Source organism: Xenopus tropicalis, chromosome 7 (genome assembly GCF_000004195.4).
Source record: "Xenopus tropicalis strain Nigerian chromosome 7, UCB_Xtro_10.0, whole genome shotgun sequence".
Classification (NCBI taxonomy): Eukaryota; Metazoa; Chordata; class Amphibia; order Anura; family Pipidae; genus Xenopus; species Xenopus tropicalis.
This window is the reverse complement of record NC_030683.2, coordinates 113,874,525-113,895,902: the sequence shown is the minus strand read 5'-3', so window position 1 is coordinate 113,895,902 and position 21,378 is coordinate 113,874,525. Positions and strand designations below refer to the sequence as shown.

Genomic DNA, 21,378 nt, shown 5'->3' with positions numbered 1-21,378 from the left:
GAAAGAGTCAGAAGAAGGGCAAATAATTAAAAAAAACTATAAAAAATTAAGACCAATTGAAAAGTTGCTAAGAATAGGTCATTCTAAACCTGAGGGTAAACCACCCCTTTAACAGAGGCACTTGCACACAATTCAACAGAAGGAGCAGGACAGGCACAATGGCATGTTTCAATGCAAGAAGCGCAACATTTGCATCTATTTAAGTGCAGTTGTGGCTGTGTTCATAAATGGCCCCTATAGAGTCTCTGTCCTTATGGGAACTGAGCTGTACTTACACACTGGTTGGAAACATATTTAGGGGCAGTTCCACTCATTGTCGTATAAAACATCATTTACACAGAACAGAAGGCAGTGTGTAGATTATATATATATATATATTTCCCTCACTCATCCTGTGTGCCCTAGTAGTAGACTTGTCAAGGTATGGGATGTCATGTAAAGTGACACCATATGGCACGAGGGCAGTGCTGATGTGACAAGCAGTGACACCGGCTGGATGTGCCTTGTGTAGGTAAGCGGGACTGGCTCCCATCCTGCACCCACAGCTGAGCCACCCTGACAGACTGAAGGTGCCAACAGAGACAGCCCTCCTCCCTCTCTTGTATAACAGGTCTGACACAGAGTTGTACGTTTGCCAGAGAAGGCAGCGGATTTGCGCAGTGCATTTAGCCACGTGTGTCATGTCTGTGCAGGAGTTGCATGCCCATTCGGCTGGAAAGGAATAAAGGAAAAACCCCTGAGTCCTGAGTAATAATGCCAGAAAGGAGGTTTCCTGGGCAGAACTAGAGCACATTGATACTATTAACCCTCTTTAATCTTCCCATTGAATGCAGCGCAGAAATGCAGGAGTAGCATAGTGGCTACACCAGGAGTAGCATAGGGGCTACACCAGGAGTAGCATAGGGGCTATACCAGGAGTAGCATAGGGGCTATACCAGGAGTAGCATAGGGGCTATACCAGGAGTAGCATAGGGGCTATACCAGGAGTAGCATAGGGGCTACACCAGGAGTAGCATAGGGGCTATACCAGGAGTAGCATAGGGGCTATACCAGGAGTAGCATAGTGGCTACACCAGGAGTAGCATAGGGGCTACACCAGGAGTAGCATAGGGGCTATACCAGGAGTAGCATAGGGGCTATACCAGGAGTAGCATAGGGGCTATACCAGGAGTAGCATAGGGGCTATACCAGGAGTAGCATAGGGGCTATACCAGGAGTAGCATAGGGGCTATACCAGGAGTAGCATAGGGGCTATACCAGTAGTAGCATAGGGGCTACACCAGGAGTAGCATAGGGGCTATACCAGGAGTAGCATAGGGGCTATACCAGGAGTAGCATAGTGGCTACACCAGGAGTAGCATAGGGGCTACACCAGGAGTAGCATAGGGGCTATACCAGGAGTAGCATAGGGGCTACACCAGGAGTAGCATAGGGGCTATAGCAGGAGTAGCATAGGGGCTATACCAGGAGTAGCATAGGGGCTATACCAGGAGTAGCATAGGGGCTATACCAGGAGTAGCATAGGGGCTATACCAGGAGTAGCATAGGGGCTATACCAGGAGTAGCATAGGGGCTATACCAGGAGTAGCATAGGGGATATACCAGGAGTAGCATAGGGGCTATACCAGGAGTAGCATAGGGGCTATACCAGGAGTAGCATAAGGAATATACCAGGAGTAGCATAGGGGATATACCAGGAGTAGCATAGGGGCAATACCAGGAGTAGCATAGGGGCAATACCAGGAGTAGCATAGGGGCAATACCAGGAGTAGCATAGGGGATATACCAGGAGTAGCATAGGGGCTATACCAGGAGTAGCATAGGGGCTATACCAGGAGTAGCATAGGGGCTATACCAGGAGTAGCATAGGGGCAATACCAGGAGTAGCATAGGGGCAATACCAGGAGTAGCATAGGGGATATACCAGGAGTAGCATAGGGGCTATACCAGGAGTAGCATAGGGGCTATACCAGGAGTAGCATAGGGGCTATACCAGGAGTAGCATAAGGAATATACCAGGAGTAGCATAGGGGATATACCAGGAGTAGCATAGGGGCAATACCAGGAGTAGCATAGGGGCAATACCAGGAGTAGCATAGGGGCAATACCAGGAGTAGCATAGGGGATATACCAGGAGTAGCATAGGGGCTATACCAGGAGTAGCATAGGGGCTATACCAGGAGTAGCATAGGGGCTATACCAGGAGTAGCATAGGGGCTATACCAGGAGTAGCATATGGGCTATACCAGGATTAGCATAGGGGATATACCAGGAGTAGCATAGGGGATATACCAGGAGTAGCATAGGGGCTATACCAGGAGTAGCATAGGGGCTATACCAGGAGTAGCATATGGGCTATACCAGGAGTAGCATATGGGCTATATCAGGAGTAGCATAGGGGATATACCAGGAGTAGCATAGGGGCTATACCAGGAGTAGCATAGGGGCTATACCAGGAGTAGCATATGGGCTATACCAGGATTAGCATAGGGGATATACCAGGAGTAGCATAGGGGCTATACCAGGAGTAGCATAGGGGATACCAGGGGGATATACCAGGAGTAGCATAGGGGATATACCAGGAGTAGCATAGGGGATATACCAGGAGTAGCATAGGGGATATACCAGGAGTAGCATAGGGGCTATACCAGGAGTAGCATAGGGGCTATACCAGGAGTAGCATAGGGGCTATACCAGGAGTAGCATAGGGGATATACCAGGAGTAGCATAGGGGATATACCAGGAGTAGCATAGGGGCTATACCAGGAGTAGCATAGGGGCTATACCAGGAGTAGCATAGGGGCTATACCAGGAGTAGCATAGGGGATATACCAGGAGTAGCATAGGGGCTATACCAGGAGTAGCATAGGGGATATACCAGGAGTAGCATAGGGGCTATACCAGGAGTAGCATAGGGGCTATACCAGGAGTAGCATAGGGGCTATACCAGGAGTAGCATAGGGGCTATACCAGGAGTAGCATAGGGGCTATACCAGGAGTTGGCATGTTGCATAGTTTTTTTTTAGTTATCAAATTATTTTCTTCTTCTTCCAACTCTTTCTACTTTTTAAATGGGGGGGTCACTGACCCCGGAACTATTGCTCTGTGAAGCTACAATTTTATTGTTATATTTTATTAATTATATTTCTATTCAGGCCTCTCCTATTCATATTCCAATGTCTTACTCATGCCACTGCTTAGTTACTATGGTAATCTGGACCTTAGCAACCACATAACTGCTGAACAAAAAGCTAAATAATTTAAAAACCTTGCATTTGCCGTTGCAAATTGCCTCTTATTATTATCACTTATTATTAATGGTAATTAAAGGCAAAAGCATATGTAGGTGTGTTTTGACTGTATTGATTTAGCTTAAGAGAATATCCGTTTTGCTTCCATTCATATGATGCTGAACTGTAATCACTCTGCTACCTTTTGCCATTTAAGGAGACTGGAAGTTTTAGTACAATATCAGTTACTAGTTATAATTATAAATATCTATTGGGAGAACCATGTACTGAACGTGTGTTTTATCTTTCTGTAAGGGGGAGAAGTACGACGGGCGCCGAGCCGATGTATGGAGCTGTGGAGTCATCCTATTTGCGCTTCTTGTGGTACGTATTACCCAGTAACAGAGGGCTGTAGGGGATGTTTTGTCATTGCTATTGTTTTTGTGAAGAATAACCTTTTTACTACTGTGAGGAATGGTATATACAATATATATTGTGACATGCTGACTGTCAGTACATGTAATTTTGGGGGAATTAGCTATGGTAGGCAGGTAGCAGAAGATCAGGAGCATAAGGACAGGGACACCACATCTTCTGGCAAAAAAACACAGGTTTATTTGGGGCAAACTCTTCCCAATATAAATATAACAGGAACAAAGTTCATCAGCAGTTTCAACAAAATGTATTTAAGATTTGTCCCCACTCTGGGACTCTCACCATCCAGGGTAACTTCCACACTCTGGATCTTTCCTGGGCTTCTCACCATCCCCAGTGACTTGTACACATCCATAGTGACTCTCACACTCCTCAACACTCGGGCTCCTCACTCAGCCCTGCTGTCTCTCCCCTCCTGGGATACCAGCTCACCTGCTTCTGGAATGTTCTTTTCTCAGCAATCATGCACTTGGTCATGACTCCCTCTGCTCCTTGCAGTGGCAGGCAGCACCCCCAGCCCCTCTGGGAGTTCCTAACACAGGCAGGCAGCACCCCCAGCCCCTCTGGGAGTTCCTAACACAGGCAGCACCCCCAGCCCCTCTGGGAGTTCCTAACACAGGCAGGAAGCAACCTCAGCCCCTCTGGGAGTTCCTAACACAGGCAGGCAGCACCCCAGCCCCTCTGGGAGTTCCTAACACAGGCAGGCAGCACCCCCAGCCCCTCTGGGAGTTCCTAACACAGGCAGGAAGCAACCTCAGCCCCTCTGGGAGTTCCTAACACAGGCAGGAAGCAACCTCAGCCCCTCTGGGAGTTCCTAACACAGGCAGGCAGCACCCCAGCCCCTCTGGGAGTTCCTAACACAGGCAGGCAGCACCCCCAGCCCCTCTGGGAGTTCCTAACAAAGGCAGGCAGCACCCCCAGCCCCTCTGGGAGTTCCTAACACAGGCAGGAAGCAACCTCAGCCCCTCTGGGAGTTCCTAACACAGGCAGGCAGCACCCCCAGCCCCTCTGGGAGTTCCTAACACAGGCAGGCAGCACCCCCAGCCCCTCTGGGAGTTCCTAACACAGGCAGGCAGCACCCCCAGCCCCTCTGGGAGTTCCTAACACAGGCAGGCAGCAACCTCAGCCCCTCTGGGAGTTCCTAACACAGGCAGGCAGCACCCCCAGCCCCTCTGGGAGTTCCTAACACAGGCAGGCAGCACCCCCAGCCCCTCTGTGAGTTCCTAACACAGGCAGGCAGCACCCCCAGCCCCTCTGGGAGTTCCTAACACAGGCAGGAAGCACCCCCAGCCCCTCTGGGAGTTCCTAACACAGGCAGGCAGCACCCCCAGCCCCTCTGGGAGTTCCTAACACAGGCAGCACCCCCAGCCCCTCTGGGAGTTCCTAACACAGGCAGGCAGCACCCTCAGCCCCTCTGGGAGTTCCTAACACAGGCAGGCAGCACCCCCAGCCCCTCTGGGAGTTCCTAACACAGGCAGGCAGCACCCCAGCCCCTCTGGGAGTTCCTAACACAGGCAGCACCCCCAGCCCCTCTGAGAGTTCCTAACACAGGCAGCACCCCCAGCCCCTCTGGGAGTTCCTAACACAGGCAGGCAGCACCCCCAGCCCCTCTGGGAGTTCCTAACACAGGCAGCACCCCCAGCCCCTCTGGGAGTTCCTAACACAGGCAGGCAGCACCCTCAGTCCCTCTGGGAGTTCCTAATACAGGCAGGCAGCACCCTCAGCCCCTCTGGGAGTTCCTAACACAGGCAGGCAGCACCCCAGCCCCTCTGGGAGTTCCTAACACAGGCAGGCAGCACCCCAGCCCCTCTGGGAGTTCCTAACACAGGCAGGCAGCACCCCAGCCCCTCTGGGAGTTCCTAACACAGGCAGGCAGCACCCCAGCCCCTCTGGGAGTTCCTAACACAGGCAGGCAGCACCCCAGCCCCTCTGGGAGTTCCTAACACAGGCAGGCAGCACCCCAGCCCCTCTGGGAGTTCCTAACACAGGCAGGCAGCACCCCAGCCCCTCTGGGAGTTCCTCACACAGACAGGCAGCACCCCCAGCCCCTCTGGGAGTTCCTCACACAGACAGGCAACACCCCCAGCCCCTCTGGGAGTTCCTAACACAGACAGGCAGCACCCCAGCCCCTCTGGGAGTTCCTAACACAGGCAGGCAGCACCCTCAGCCCCTCTGGGAGTTCCTAACACAGGCAGGCAGCACCCTCAGCCCCTCTGGGAGTTCCTAACACAGGCAGGCAGCACCCTCAGCCCCTCTGGGAGTTCCTAACACAGGCAGGCAGCACCCCCAGCCCCTCTGGGAGTTCCTAACACAGGCAGCACCCCCCAGCCCCTCTGGGAGTTCCTAACACAGGCAGGCAGCACCCCCAGCCCCTCTGGGAGTTCCTAACACAGGCAGGCAGCACCCTCAGCCCCTCTGGGAGTTCCTAACACAGGCAGGCAGCCTTACTGCCCTGTGCCCTGCTCTGAGAGCCCTTTCACTCTGAGTGACCTCCAGGTGAATATTTTATTGGCCAGGTTATTAATAGTAAGCTTTACAATTCTATATCTTTAAAGATGTTCCCATTAAACTGCTCCGAGAGATGACGTACACAGTTTCTTCTTGCCTGTCAATATCTTCTCTAATGTGCCCTTTAATCAGACCAGTCCAGCTATCAAACCATAGCCCTCCAATCCATAGACTGACACATGAAAGCTCCAATCATGCCTTGGTGCAGGGTAGAATATTCAGACAGCCCAGACCGCTGCATTGGCTGATTGAGTGCAGGACAGGAGAGGACACTGACAGAGATGGAGGGACATTTTACTCATTGATGAATGTGTTGGCAGTCCCTTACACTTGCCCATTACCTATATAAGAACCCAGTATTATGTGAATATTTATACAGGACCATTACACACTATTGTGCCTGTATTATATAGAACTCCATTCTGTCTATTTCAGGGAGCATTGCCCTTTGATGACGATAACCTACGTCAGCTTCTGGAGAAGGTGAAACGTGGGGTATTCCACATGCCTCATTTTATTCCTCCAGAATGTCAGAACCTGCTCAGAGGGATGATTGAGGTGGAACCAGAGAAGCGCCTCAGTGTAAGTACTAATCTGGTTTTATAACCATGTGCCCGTCTCCTACTCTACTAGTTCTAGTAATTGTGTTCAGGGTCTTCATCTCCAGGCTCTTGGCTAAAATAGGTCCAAGGCAGAACTTTTTAAAAAGTGCTGGGACTTTCTAATTTTGGACGCAAAGGACCGTAACAGTCTAGAAAGAGGCAACATAGGGACAACATTTTGCTCACCATTTTGTTCTTATCACATAGTATGACTTCTATTCTTGGCCATCTTAAAGGGGTGCTTCACCTTCAGGGTCACTTTTAGTATGTTTTGGAATAGCCTGTTCTTAGCAACAATTGGTAGTCATTTTTTTTTTATTTTTTATAGTTTTTGAATTATTTGCCTTCATCTTTGACTCTTTGCAGCTTTTAAATGAGGGTCACTGACCCCAGCAGCCAAAAAGCCGTTGCTCTGTGAGGCTACAATGTTATTGTTATTGTTACTATTTATTCCCTCTTCTGTTCATATTGCCTTGTCTCTTTCAAACCACTGTCTGGTTGCTAGGTTAAATTGGAGCCTAGCAACCAGATAGCTGCTGAAATTCCAAACTGGAGAGCTGCTGAATGAAAACAATTAACAATTAAAAAAAATGCAAATAATAAAAAATGAAGACCAATTGCAAATTGCCTCAGAATAGCACTCTCTACATCATTCTAAAGTTAAGGGGAACAACCACTTTAATAGATCCTCAGCTCAAGGCAATGTGAGCATTGCAGATGATGTTTGATATTTAATGGCTTTGCAGATCCCTATCAACCAAATATTGATTAAAGTAAACCCTCCATGCTAAGAATCAACAATGGAAAGGGAATGCCTGTGTGAGCATCTGGGGTTCCAATGGTGATTGATCATATTGGCAGATCAAAATGTCCATTAACTACTGGACTGTTAGTGTAGTTATAGGAATTGGGCCAAACTCCTCTGCTCTCTATAAAGTGTCCATCTTCAGTCTAAATGTACCTTCTCATTCTCTTGTGTTTTTCTTCTGCCCCCTTTATTAGAACTACCATGTGTGTGTGTTACTGAAACTTTCTTTTCTTGGCCTTGCAGCTAGAACAGATCCAGAAGCATTCCTGGTATTTGTAAGTAATATTTGCATTCTTTTCATACTACCATGGAAGGTCACTTGACCATAGAATGTTTCCAGCTCACTTTTATATAGAATGTAGGAAACCTAAGCAACAATCTGTACCTGAGTAATTTCCGTCTACTACCAAGATAGCAAAAGGCATTTGGCTTGCTTCACATTTAATTGGGTTCTTCTCCATTATCCCGAGGCCTAATGTGCCGCTGTTCTAATCTGAACTGAAGTAGAAGTAACCTTCGCTGCTACTGAAGATGTTTTTTTTGTATGTGTTCTAATATATGGCTTGTTGGTCTGTGCAAATACCTGTACAAGAAGGTCCCCAGAGAGGTTGTTCTATTGACCTTGGATATATATACGTTGGTGTACAAACAGGGAACGAGAGAGTTTGACAGACAAAAACAGCATATAAAATGTAATGTGTTGTACTGGCTGGTGGTGCCGCAGCCTACAGCAAAGTATTTAATCAAAGAAAAAAAATCCAGGGCACTCGTAAATTCTGACACTGCCATAATAATGTGCCGCCGATCTCAGTGAAATGTAAAGCCCTGGCTTTTCCCTTCATTTGTACAGTGTGTAGTTAAGGAGCAACTGAAGCAAAAACAAAATTAGCTGTAAACAAAATGCTGCTGTAGAAGAAAAGCCATCTTCTGCCACTGTCCCTTCAGTCCTACTCCCATACCGCTAAGCCTAATGCTCACTCTTGGCCACCCCTGTGCGCCATTGCCCGCAATCTGTATGCACTGGTTCAGTGCAGATCATAAAGGATGCAGATCATAAAGGTTGATCAATGCACTGTGTATATGTGTGGTGATACTAGGGGAGGGGGTCAGCAAAGGAGGTGGAAGAGTACTGGAGCAAAACCAAAGGGGCATATAATATCTGGGCATGTACAGTTCCAACTGTCACAACCAGTGGCCAGAATAGTGGTGTCTGGGCAACTTATTGTAGAGATCTAGAAGGTTGAGCTGGGAAACAAGCAGGTAGATAGGTGTTTGGCAAGCAAAAAGAATCTTTATTGCAGAAACACAAAGCAGAAATGCAGGTACCATTACCATTGCCATTACCATTGCCAGGGGTAACTGAAGGCACTGGTATAAAAGAGCACAGCCACAGAGGTTAATATACAGGCAAGCAGGCTTACCAGCAAGGCAAATTGGGTAGGGTTGCCACCTTTCGGGGGAAAGGGCATGACGTTACGGAGTCCTGCCCAGTTTTCCGAGTTAGGAAAATTGGGCAAGCAGTTTTGACCCGGAGAGCCCTTGCAAAAACCGGGCTGTCAAAACGGACAGGTGTTTCCCTAGTCCGGAGTCAGACAGGCCAGGGTTCAATAACAAGGAGAATCATTGTAAGAACACAGTTTGCCTTAAAAAATAATTGTTCCAAAAAAATGAGGTGTTAGTACGAAAATATGTAAGCTCACGTGCCAATAGTGCGGTACTAACACCTTATTTCTCCTAACAGTTATTTTTAAAGGCAAACAGTGCGCTGGCAATCAGTCACCTTTATTCTCCTTTATGTGCACAAATAACTGCTTTTTATAATTTCCAGGGGCTGGGCAACTTCAGAATGTTGGTTAGACTGAGCGCCGGCACTAGGGTGCTTCTAGCAGCTGGTTGAAACGCCACAGCATGGGTCAGACCAATTGCGGTTTCATTACTGTGATTTGTAGGTGGGGGGCAATACCAGGATCAGATCAAGATCAGGAACAATAGTAACAGGAGCACCTACTATGGGCAGAGTGACGAGCAGGAAGGTAGACCACAAACTGGCACAGTCTAGTAGGCACAATAAGCCCTTTAAGGAACAAATTCACAATATATGAGGACTCTGACGTAGGTCAGATCTAGGGGGAATGCACCAGTCCTTGGCACGTCAGTAACGTCACCAAACCACATTGACATCAAATCAGCAGGTATAAAAGCCCCCGCTCATGCACAAACGAGTAGGGGACTATTTTATATGTACATCCATTGGTTCCGTTTTTTAGCATCCTCAGCTTATTCCTTAGCCTTGTCTGATTGTGTTCTAGTAGCCACAATCCCCAGAGAAGTCTTGTTATGAGTCAGAAGAAAATTCTGCTAAACTCTGTTTTTTAAATAGAAATGAGGATGCTGAATTAAATATGTTTTCTGCGAGTGTATCCTGCGCTCTCGGAATATCTCTCATTGACTCATTATGGGTTACACAAACTCTCCTTTCATCCTATTCCTCGCCCACACACAACTCCTCTTACTTCACACCTCAGCCAGATAGAATCTGCGCTTCTTTGCCTAGTCGGGTTCCTGTGAGCAAAAACAAGCTGCCCTCTAATTCATTTACTGGTATGTTATACTGGATATATACATGGTACATTTTCTGGGGCCATTTCGGAGAGATGTGTCCTACTGAAACCTTTATCATCTCTTCAGTGACTGCACATTTTTCTGCCCACATGTACGATATGTTAGGCCTTGTCCTTGTGCCTTTTTTTGTTCATGGAACTCCCCCCTTATATATTACAATAAGGGGGTATAATATTCCTTATATATTCCCTTTCTCTCCATATATATTCTTCTTTACATACACATAGGGTGTTCCATGGGTTATTTCTCTGCCTGTATCCCAATGTCACGATCTGCAATGTCTGTTCCTTCCTCTGTGTTGTGGAAGGGTGAGGACTAATAATGGTCTCATATTTGGGTCAGTGAGATTCATTTGCCCCCGGTCAGAAAGCTGCCAGCCTATTCCCTAGGGAAGCCTATCCCCCTCTAGCAGTAATGAGATTAAACTGGGCTTAAATAATGAAAAAATCCGTCTGTTAGTTAACTCATACACTTTACTTCTGCAAGAGTTCCACTATGGAATTAGCAGCAGTGTTTGACCAGGAATAAAACAATTAAAAGGGAACATCTCAGATAGCAAGCAATGAGAAAGCAAATGCTTAATTAGTGTACTGGTTCCAGGAATCCCCCCAGGCTGTCTGACAGGCAATAGTGTGGCCTTGGCTCGCTCAGGGGGCTCAAGGGACCTTCAGATCACTCTGTATGTGGCCATACAAACAGCTGCACGTTTAACCATCTCAGAGCTCCTAAAGGGGAAACATGCCCCCAATAGCTTTAGTGTATCTAGCGTGTATTCTGTATATTATCTGCATATTTGCATTATAAGAAAAAGCTGCCATGTTGCTGATTTTAGCCCAGAAACATGCAAAGCAAAATGACATAAGAAACCCATTATGACTTGTTACTTACCTGTAAGCTCCATGTCACATATGGTAGATGATTCCTGCTTACAGTATATAAATATGGAGCTGTGCATATGGTGCACCATTCATTTGGCAAAAGGATTTGCAGTCATTGCAGGGTGGTTATTTTTAAGCCTGGGAACTGATGAGAGTATTTCTGCCTATAAACACTATGAGGAAGGCTGCAGAATGCATAGTAGCTTTCCATGAAAGGCCTCAGAAAAAGGGTTGACTAAGACACTAGGGGTAATGTATTATTCCCTAGGAGCTATGGGGTACAAGAGTATGCCAAGAGCAGTCAGTAGGTGCAGCCATGCCCTTTCCATACCACTTGCCTTAGCGGGTAAGGACAGGACCCACTGCCAGCTGCGCCTCCTGCTGCTCCCTAACTGGAGTGTCTGAATTATGTTCAAGTTAGGGGAAGGGAGGGGGGATGCCTACATACCTACCCCTGTCTGCCCCTTTGGATAGAGGGCTGCCTTACGCTGGCACTGATATAATTAAGGGGATACTCACAGGTCTCTGCACTCCAAAACAGAATCTGGAAAACAGAATGCAGTGTGCAAAGTGCAAAAATAAACATAAAATACTGTATTTGCCCTCCTTAATGACCCTACAGTCTCACATATGCTGCACATTGCTAAATTTGACTGACTGGCAATGGCCGGCATGTGGCCCCAGACCAAAACTCATTAATATATGTTTTCCAAGTTAGCTAATGTAAATGCCAAGGCATATATGGATATGAACCACTTTTTATTAGAGGGTTTTCCTAGTATCTGTTAAAGGGGCAGGCTATTCCCCTTATTAGCTTAATGTATAGAGCTTATGCTGAACATAATTTGTATCACTATTTCATTACCAGTAAGTAGTTAAACACATTTCCAGCCCACAGGAAAGCCCTTTGTATAATGAGCTGCTCCTTATCCCAAATTCTAACAAAGGCTAAGCTATACAGAGCCCCTTTTCTCTATACGAACAGATTAGAGAAAAACAGCACAATTTGGTGCCTTACAACAGCAAAACATGGATCGTTTTTAATTAAAAGAATAGGCAGAACACATGTAATACAAGTACAGGTGTAAGTACTGGTGTATGTGTAATACAAGTACAGGTGTAAGTACTGGTGTATGTGTAATACAAGTACAGGTGTAAGTACTGGTGAATGTGTAATACAAGTACAGGTGTAAGTACTGGTGAATGTGTAATACAAGTACAGGTGTAAGTACTGGTGTATGTGTAATACAAGTACAGGTGTAAGTACTGGTGTATGTGTAATACAAGTACAGGTGTAAGTACTGGTGAATGTGTAATACAAGTACAGGTGTAAGTACTGGTGTATGTGTAATACAAGTACAGGTGTAAGTACTGGTGTATGTGTAATACAAGTACAGGTGTAAGTACTGGTGTATGTGTAATACAAGTACAGGTGTAAGTACTGGTGTATGTGTAATACAAGTACAGGTGTAAGTACTGGTGTATGTGTAATACAAGTACAGGTGTAAGTACTGGTGAATGTGTAATACAAGTACAGGTGTAAGTACTGGTGTATGTGTAATACAAGTACAGGTGTAAGTACTGGTGTATGTGTAATACAAGTACAGGTGTAAGTACTGGTGAATGTGTAATACAAGTACAGGTGTAAGTACTGGTGAATGTGTAATACAAGTACAGGTGTATGTATAGGTGCATATTGACCCTCTAAAGTACCATTATCTACTCAATATATATAGAGTCTTTCATCTCTTGCCTCAACCTCTGTTGCCTTTTTCCTATAAACAGTCCTGGTTGTGTCCCACTGGCCTCCAATCAGTCTGATAAATACCTTACAGGGTGTAAGTACAAATGGCCAAGGGACATAGTCTAAGCATTGTGGCCTTTATCTGATGATAAAAGCTACTGTAGCAGTCATAACATAGAGCAAGCAAAGTGGGCACAGGAATACCTCCATGCTTGCTTAATGCCCTGTACAGAGTGATAGCCTCAAACCATAAGTATTATCCTATCCTGAAACCTAGCCGGAGAGACTGAGTGTAGCGGATGTGCAGCTTCCTCCGCTGTCTGTGATCCGATAAAATGTCTTCATTCTGCCGCTTCTCATTTTCAGCTCCTTCAAACTGTGAAAAGTGCGTAAGAACATAAATAATCATTATACTGAGCCGATGAGATGAGTATTAGCACGGAATATAGAAATTCGTTTTAATTTAATTATCAGCATCAATAATGCTAAATCCTTGGCAAAGGCAATAAGAGGATTTTCAGATCTTCTCTTTTCCATAATCATTATCTCCTTACACTTCTTTTTTTTTTTCTTGAGGTAATCATAGGGCATAGCTTGTAATGCCTTCCACAGTTCTCCAATCATGCGAGGGTGACATTTTGTTTGGGGAGGCTAGCAGCCAGGCCCGGACTGGCAATCTGTGGATTCTGGCAAATGCCAGAGGGGCTGCCATAAAGAGTCACTATCTAGAGGGCTGGGGGGCTGTTTGGGCCTCTGGATACTTGCAATGCCAGGGCCTGTTTTTAATCACAGTCCAGTGTGCACCCTCATGTCCCATCTCTGAGAAGGGAACTGCAATTACATCTGTAACAGGAGAGGATCCACCATAATACAAGTAGGGAGTATGGAAGTAAAGGAGGAAGTAATAGTGTGTAAGTGCAGTAATAGTAATAGTGTGTAAGTAAGTGTAGTAATAGCAATAGTAATAGTGTGTAAGTAAGTGTAGTAATAGCAATAGTAATAGTGTGTAAGTAAGTGTAGTAATAACAATAGTAATAGTGTGTAAGTAAGTGTAGTAATAGCAATAGTAATAGTGTGTAAGTAAGTGTAGTAATAGCAATAGTAATAGTGTGTAAGTAAGTGTAGTAATAGCAATAGTAATAGTGTGTAAGTAAGTGTAGTAATAACAATAGTAATAGTGTGTAAGTAAGTGTAGTAATAGCAATAGTAATAGTGTGTAAGTAAGTGTAGTAATAACAATAGTAATAGTGTGTAAGTAAGTGTAGTAATAGCAATAGTAATAGTGTGTAAGTAAGTGTAGTAATAACAATAGTAATAGTGTGTAAGTAAGTGTAGTAATAGCAATAGTAATAGTGTGTAAGTAAGTGTAGTAATAGCAATAGTAATAGTGTGTAAGTAAGTGTAGTAATAACAATAGTAATAGTGTGTAAGTAAGTGTAGTAATAACAATAGTAATAGTGTGTAAGTAAGTGTAGTAATAGCAATAGTAATAGTGTGTAAGTAAGTGTAGTAATAGCAATAGTAATAGTGTGTAAGTGTAGTAATAGCAATAGTAATAGTGTGTAAGTAAGTGTAGTAATAGCAATAGTAATAGTGTGAAAGTAAGTGTAGTAATAGCAATAGTAATAGTGTGTAAGTAAGTGTAGTAATAGCAATAGTAATAGTGTGTAAGTAAGTGTAGTAATAGCAATAGTAATAGTGTGTAAGTAAGTGTAGTAATAGCAATAGTAATAGTGTGTAAGTAAGTGTAGTAATAGCAATAGTAATAGTGTGTAAGTAAGTGTAGTAATAGCAATAGTAATAGTGTGTAAGTAAGTGTAGTAATAGCAATAGTAATAGTGTGTAAGTAAGTGTAGTAATAGCAATAGTAATAGTGTGTAAGTAAGTGTAGTAATAGCAATAGTGTGTAAGTAAGTGTAGTAATAGCAATAGTAATAGTGTGTAAGTAAGTGTAGTAATAACAATAGTAATAGTGTGTAAGTAAGTGTAGTAATAGCAATAGTAATAGTGTGTAAGTAAGTGTAGTAATAGCAATAGTAATAGAGTGTAAGTAAGTGTAGTAATAGCAATAGTAATAGTGTGTAAGTAAGTGTAGTAATAACAATAGTAATAGTGTGTAAGTAAGTGTAGTAATAGCAATAGTAATAGTGTGTAAGTAAGTGTAGTAATAGCAATAGTAATAGTTTGTAAGTAAGTGTAGTAATAGCAATAGTAATAGTGTGTAAGTAAGTGTAGTAATAACAATAGTAATAGTGTGTAAGTAAGTGTAGTAATAGCAATAGTAATAGTGTGTAAGTGTAGTAATAGCAATAGTAATAGTGTGTAAGTAAGTGTAGTAATAGCAATAGTAATAGTGTGTAAGTAAGTGTAGTAATAACAATAGTAATAGTGTGTAAGTAAGTGTAGTAATAGCAATAGTAATAGTGTGTAAGTAAGTGTAGTAATAGCAATAGTAATAGTTTGTAAGTAAGTGTAGTAATAGCAATAGTAATAGTGTGTAAGTAAGTGTAGTAATAACAATAGTAATAGTGTGTAAGTAAGTGTAGTAATAGCAATAGTAATAGTGTGTAAGTAAGTGTAGTAATAGCAATAGTAATAGTGTGTAAGTAAGTGTAGTAATAACAATAGTAATAGTGTGTAAGTAAGTGTAGTAATAGCAATAGTAATAGTGTGTAAGTAAGTGTAGTAATAACAATAGTAATAGTGTGTAAGTAAGTGTAGTAATAGCAATAGTAATAGTGTGTAAGTAAGTGTAGTAATAGCAATAGTAATAGTGTGAAAGTAAGTGTAGTAATAGCAATAGTAATAGTGTGTAAGTAAGTGTAGTAATAGCAATAGTAATAGTGTGTAAGTAAGTGTAGTAATAGCAATAGTAATAGTGTGTAAGTAAGTGTAGTAATAGCAATAGTAATAGTGTGTAAGTGTAGTAATAGCAATAGTAATGGTGTGTAAGTGTACTAATAGCAATAGTAATAGTGTTTAAGTAAGTGTAGTAATAGCAATAGTAATAGTGTGTAAGTGTAGTAATAGCAATAGTAATAGTGTGTAAGTAAGTGTAGTAATAACAATAGTAATAGTGTGTAAGTAAGTGTAGTAATAGCAATAGTAATAGTGTGTAAGTAAGTGTAGTAATAGCAATAGTAATAGTGTGTAAGTGTAGTAATAGCAATAGTAATAGTTTGTGTGTAAGTGTAGTAATAGTAGTAATAGTAGTAATAGTAGTAGTAATAGTAGTAATAGTAGTAAATGTAATTTATAAATGTAGTAATAGTAATAGTGTGTGTGTAAGTAAGTGTAGTATTAGCAATAGTAATAGTGTGTAAGTAAGTGTAGTAATAGCAAAAGTAATAGTGTGTAAGTAAGTGTAGTAATAGCAATAGTAATAGTGTGTAAGTAAGTGTAACATAAAGGTTCTTTTTAGGGTTGTTAAGCTTCCTTAAATGTTCATTATTCTCCACCTATATCTCTAGGATTACCACGCAGCTGGTATTTGACCGGCCTAGCCAACAAATCACCAGCTAGGGCCGGTGCTGATATTACAAATTTACCAGCAATATTGCTGCCAGTAAATTTGCAAGGGTGGCAGCCCTACCCATAATCCCTCCCTTCCCTGACTCTCTCTTTGGCAGATCACTCCCTTTTATATAGAGGCCAGCTTCTGCCCCACCCATTTCCCCGCCCCAAGTGATGTCACTGCCCGCCCCCCCAACTTAAGACCAGTAATAAAAGGTGGCAACCTTATATGACTCCCATTGTGCCAAACACAGTTTTTGTCTAAACAGTGGCATCGGATAGTGCAAAAATGTCATCAGCAAGGCTTTTTGCTTCCCTGTTATGACATGGGCTGGTTTTTAGGTTGTGGCTGAGAGGACATTTGGCCACCATGAGATAAAAAGTTGCACAAAGTACAAAAATTTTAAATTTACTAACATAGGTGCTACGCGTCCTGTCCCCAGTGCTTAATAGATGCGCGTGATCCTGAGGGGGGCCTCTGGGCGCCGTAATTCCATATCTGGCGGTGTGCCCTGCGCCTACTGTAATTGTGTCCAGTTTGCTACAATGAATGCAACTGCATGCACATTTCTGCATGAATCAGACACAATTGCACAGAAGCCCATCTGGCATCATTTGCGGCGTTCCTCATGCATTCGTTCATTCCCAAAATGACTGTACTTCAGAAGAGATGTCAGTAGTATCTGAATGTTTATTTGTAGGGCCTGTAGTGCTGTCTGTAACTATGGATACCAGAAAGGGGGCTACACAACTGGGGACCTACAGATGACATGTCATGAGACCACAGACTTAACCATTTAATATAATCTGTCCCTTAGGTCAGCGACACACAGGCTAGTGTGTCAGATCCCAGTCCTTAAAGGGGAACTCCACCCAAACATAACTTGAGACATAAGTAAACATAATTTCAAGCAACTTTGCAATATACGTCATTTTTAAAAATATGCAACAGTTTCATGATTTGTAATGTAATAATATGGTTTGGAACAGTTCCCTAAGCCCCGCCCCCTGTTCCCCTGCTGATCAGGCTGACTACTTTGTGACTTACAGTAAATAAAATGTAACAGTAGTCGCCTGTCCTCAGCCTGCCTTCAGCCTGCATCCTCCCAATCCCACAATTCCCTGCACACGTGATGTCAATAAGGAAAGGAACATCACAGAGCAATGCATTGTGGGTTATGTAGTTCCTGCATGCTGTCTGGAAGCTGTGGAGAAGTTGTTACCATTTGTAACATTAATGTTTTAGTCCCTCCTCCCCTGCCAGGATTTTTTAAATGATGCAGAAAGAGAAGAACTGTATTACAGTTGGATTTCAGCATATAAAATGGTATTTATTCATACTTTTTGAAGGAACAGATTACAGGGATAGGTATATTAGGGGTTTCTTTGTTGTGTGGGGCTCTTTAACAAATTTTGATTCGGAATTTGGAGCGTCACTGTATATCAAGGCGGAGCACTGATGGAGCTGCTCTGGACATTGTTGTATGCCTTACAATGAGGTTGTATTGGACCATAGTCTTGGGAAGTAGAGCCAAACTCTGCCCACCTCCCCTGGGGTTTAGCCAAGCTGTGTTTGAGCTTTGGTCCTAGCTTAGTTTTCCGCTCACTAACTCCAGTCCAACTGGCATGTTCCATAGGGCCAATTCCATTTTATTCAGCCTCAGAATGACAATGTGATTAAGCCCCATTCAGTCATATTTTACAGCTGCCTGATATTGATACTGCCATTCACTTGCAACAAAAGGGAAAGGATCTGCTGGGCCCAGTAATCACTTCTGTCCAACTAACACTTTCCCTCCTAATTGGACTGTTACGTGCTGTTGGAATATAGTAGGGAAAGCAATGAAGCCATTTGCCGCTGGCTACAAAGTGCATGAGTGTCCTTATAGGAACAATAACACAGGCACAGAATAAAGAATGAACAATACTAGACTCTGGTCATCTTAACCCAGGGCGCTGTAGCATAGTCATTTAATGGCACGCAATTAAGCCTCAATAATAATAGGCGCATTATAAATATTCAGTGGTGTTTGCCTTTTCATTCGTGTCCTGAAATCTTCCAATTTAAGTTATTATATCCTCCTCGAGAGGCATTAGTGCTCCGTGGCACGACGGGGCTCCCTCGGCTACAATGGCAATTCCATTTGTCTCTGGTGTCGCACTTGAACAGGTGTCACACTCCAACAAAGGCTTCACAACTCCTAAAGCAGGAGCCGGAAAAAGGGAATCGGCCAAGATAATAAAGCATTTTTATTTATGCATGGAAACCTAGGATATATGTATGGGTTTTTTTTCCCTAAAAAAAAAGGTGAAAAAGCATTTTTCTTTCAGCTTTTATTATTGTTTAGATGAGCCACCTTCTAGATCTAGAACATCTGCCCAAACCTCTGGTTTTGGGGGTTACGCAGGAACATTGGCAGCATTTACCTCTTTTATTAACCCATAGCAAAAATGAGAGCCTGGGTGATATTGGTACAGTCAGATAACAATGATCAGCGCCAATGATCAGTGACTGATTCCCCTTGTGCCACTGAATGATTCTCCCTGTGATACTGACTGATACTCCTGTGATACTGACTGATACTCCTGTGATACTGACTGATACCCTCTGATACTGACTGATACCCTGTAATACTGACTGATACTCCTGTGATACTGACTGATACTCCTGTGATATTGACTGTACCCTGTGATATTGACTGATCCCCTTGTGATACTGACTGATACCCTGTAATACTGACTGATACTCCTGTGATATTGACTGATCCCCTTGTGATACTGACTGATACCCTGTGCTACTGACTGATACCCCTGTGATATTGACTGATCCCCTTGTGATACTGACTGATACCCTGTGCTACTGACTGATACTCCTGTAATACTGACTGATACTCCTGTGATATTGACTGTACCCTGTGATACTGACTGATACCCTGTGCTACTGACTGATACTCCTGTGATACTGACTGATCCCCTTGTGATACTGACTGATACCCTGTGCTACTGACTGATACTCCTGTGATACTGACTGATACCCTGTGATACTGACTGATACCCTGTGATACTGACTGATACTCCTGTGATATTGACTGTACCCTGTGATATTGACTGATACCCCTGTGATATTGTCTGATACCCCTGTGATATTGACTGGTACTCCTATGCCGCTGAATGATCCCCCTGTGCTACTGACTGATACCCCTGTGATATTGACTGATTCCCTTGTGATACTGACTGATACCCTGTGATACTGACTGATACTCCTGTGATACTGACTGATACCCTGTGATACTGACTGATACCCTGTGATACTGACTGATACCCTGTGATATTGACTGATACCCCTGTGATATTGACTGGTACTCCTATGCCGCTGAATGATCCCCCTGTGCTACTGACTGATACCCCTGTGATATTGACTGATTCCCTTGTGATACTGACTGATACCCTGTGATACTGACTGATACTCCTGTGATATTGACTGATACCCCTGTGATATTGACTGGTACTCCTATGCCGCTGAATGATCCCCCTGTGCTACTGACTGATACCCCTGTGATATTGACTGACCCCCTTGTGATACTGACTGATCCCGCAGTGCCAAATGGATTTAGAATTCTGCAATAATAACCTTCTGCATGGGAAACAGTTCTAAGTTTTACGTCAATTTAACTTTACATTTTTCCAGAAGGAATTCCCCGCGGAGTTGTAAGATCAAGGCTGGCTGAAAAGAACTCTGAAGCAAAAAAAGCCATATGAATGGCTGAAAGTAAAGTTCCAAAAAGCTGTGTCATTGTATGGCTGCAAGTAAAGTTACGCCGAGTGCTATAGCCCCATAGTAGTTTCCTTGATTTAGGGCCACACTCTCTCATCAAGGGATTTTTTTTCCTCTTTTTGTGACAGTGCCCTTTAAGTACTTGTATCGAATTTCAGTTTTATGCTGTGATTTAATGACTGCCTTATGGAGCTCAGATAAATAGATCATTCTCACCACCTCGTTTTATTCTTTTCCAATAACGACCTCGTCTGTTTCTGTGCAAGTTATAGCTACAATCATGCACTCCGAGGCGCGTAATTATTAGGGAACGATGCACTCTGGCCGAGGGATATTTATGGGCCTCACAATCAAGCCATGTAATTATTGGTCAGTAATCGCTGACACTTGAGTTTATGACTGGGAAGCTGCTCTGATTGGTCAGTCGACATTAGTGGAACAATACTTCGCTTTAAAGGGCTACCAGCAGTTGGCTGTCATTGCCATGAATTGACTGGCTGCGGGGCAGGAATATACAGGTATAAGACCCGTTATCCAGAATGTTCGGGACCAAGGGTATTCTGGATACGGGGTCTTTCCGTAATTTGGATCTCCATATCTTAAGTCTAATAAAAAATCAATAAAACATTAATTAAACCCAATAGGATTGTTTTGCATCCAATGAGGATTATTTATATCTTAGTTGGGATCAATTACAAGGTACTGTTTTATTATTACAGAGAAAAGGGAATCATTTAACCATGAAATAAACCCAATAGGGCTGTTCTGCCCCCAATAAGGGGTAATTATATCTTAGTTGGGATCAAGTACAGGTACTGTTTTATTATTACAGAGAAAAGGGAATCATTTAACCATTTAATAAACCCAATAGGGCTGTTCTGCCCCCAATAAGGGGTAATTATATCTTAGTTGGGATCAAGTACAGGTACTGTTTTATTATTACAGAGAGAAGGGAATCATTTAACCATTAAATAAACCCAATAGGGCTGTTCTGCCCCCAATAAGGGGTAATTATATCTTAGTTGGGATCAAGTACAGGTACTGTTTTATTATTACAGAGAGAAGGGAATCATTTAACCATTAAATAAACCCAATAGGGCTGTTCTGCCCCCAATAAGGGGTAATTATATCTTAGTTGGGATCAAGTACAAGGTACTGTTTTATTATTACAGAGAAAAGGGAATCATTTAACCATTAAATAAACCCAATAGGACTGTTCTGCCCCCAATAAGGGGTAATTATATCTTAGTTGGGATCAAGTAC

General features: G+C 43.3%; 1 protein-coding gene across 6 annotated transcripts in view; it reads left to right on the top strand.

Moving 5' to 3' along the window:
- brsk1 (BR serine/threonine kinase 1) overlaps positions 1-21,378 on the top strand; it is a 174,176-nt gene that overhangs the window by 117,217 nt on the left and 35,581 nt on the right. For all 6 annotated transcript variants that reach the window (XM_004916306.4, XM_004916305.4, XM_004916304.4 and 3 more), the window contains 3 exons: positions 3,546-3,614; positions 6,609-6,755; positions 7,827-7,858. In XM_004916306.4, the coding sequence (XP_004916363.1) occupies positions 3,546-3,614; positions 6,609-6,755; positions 7,827-7,858 (248 nt within the window). The remainder of the gene's footprint in view (positions 1-3,545; positions 3,615-6,608; positions 6,756-7,826; positions 7,859-21,378) is intronic.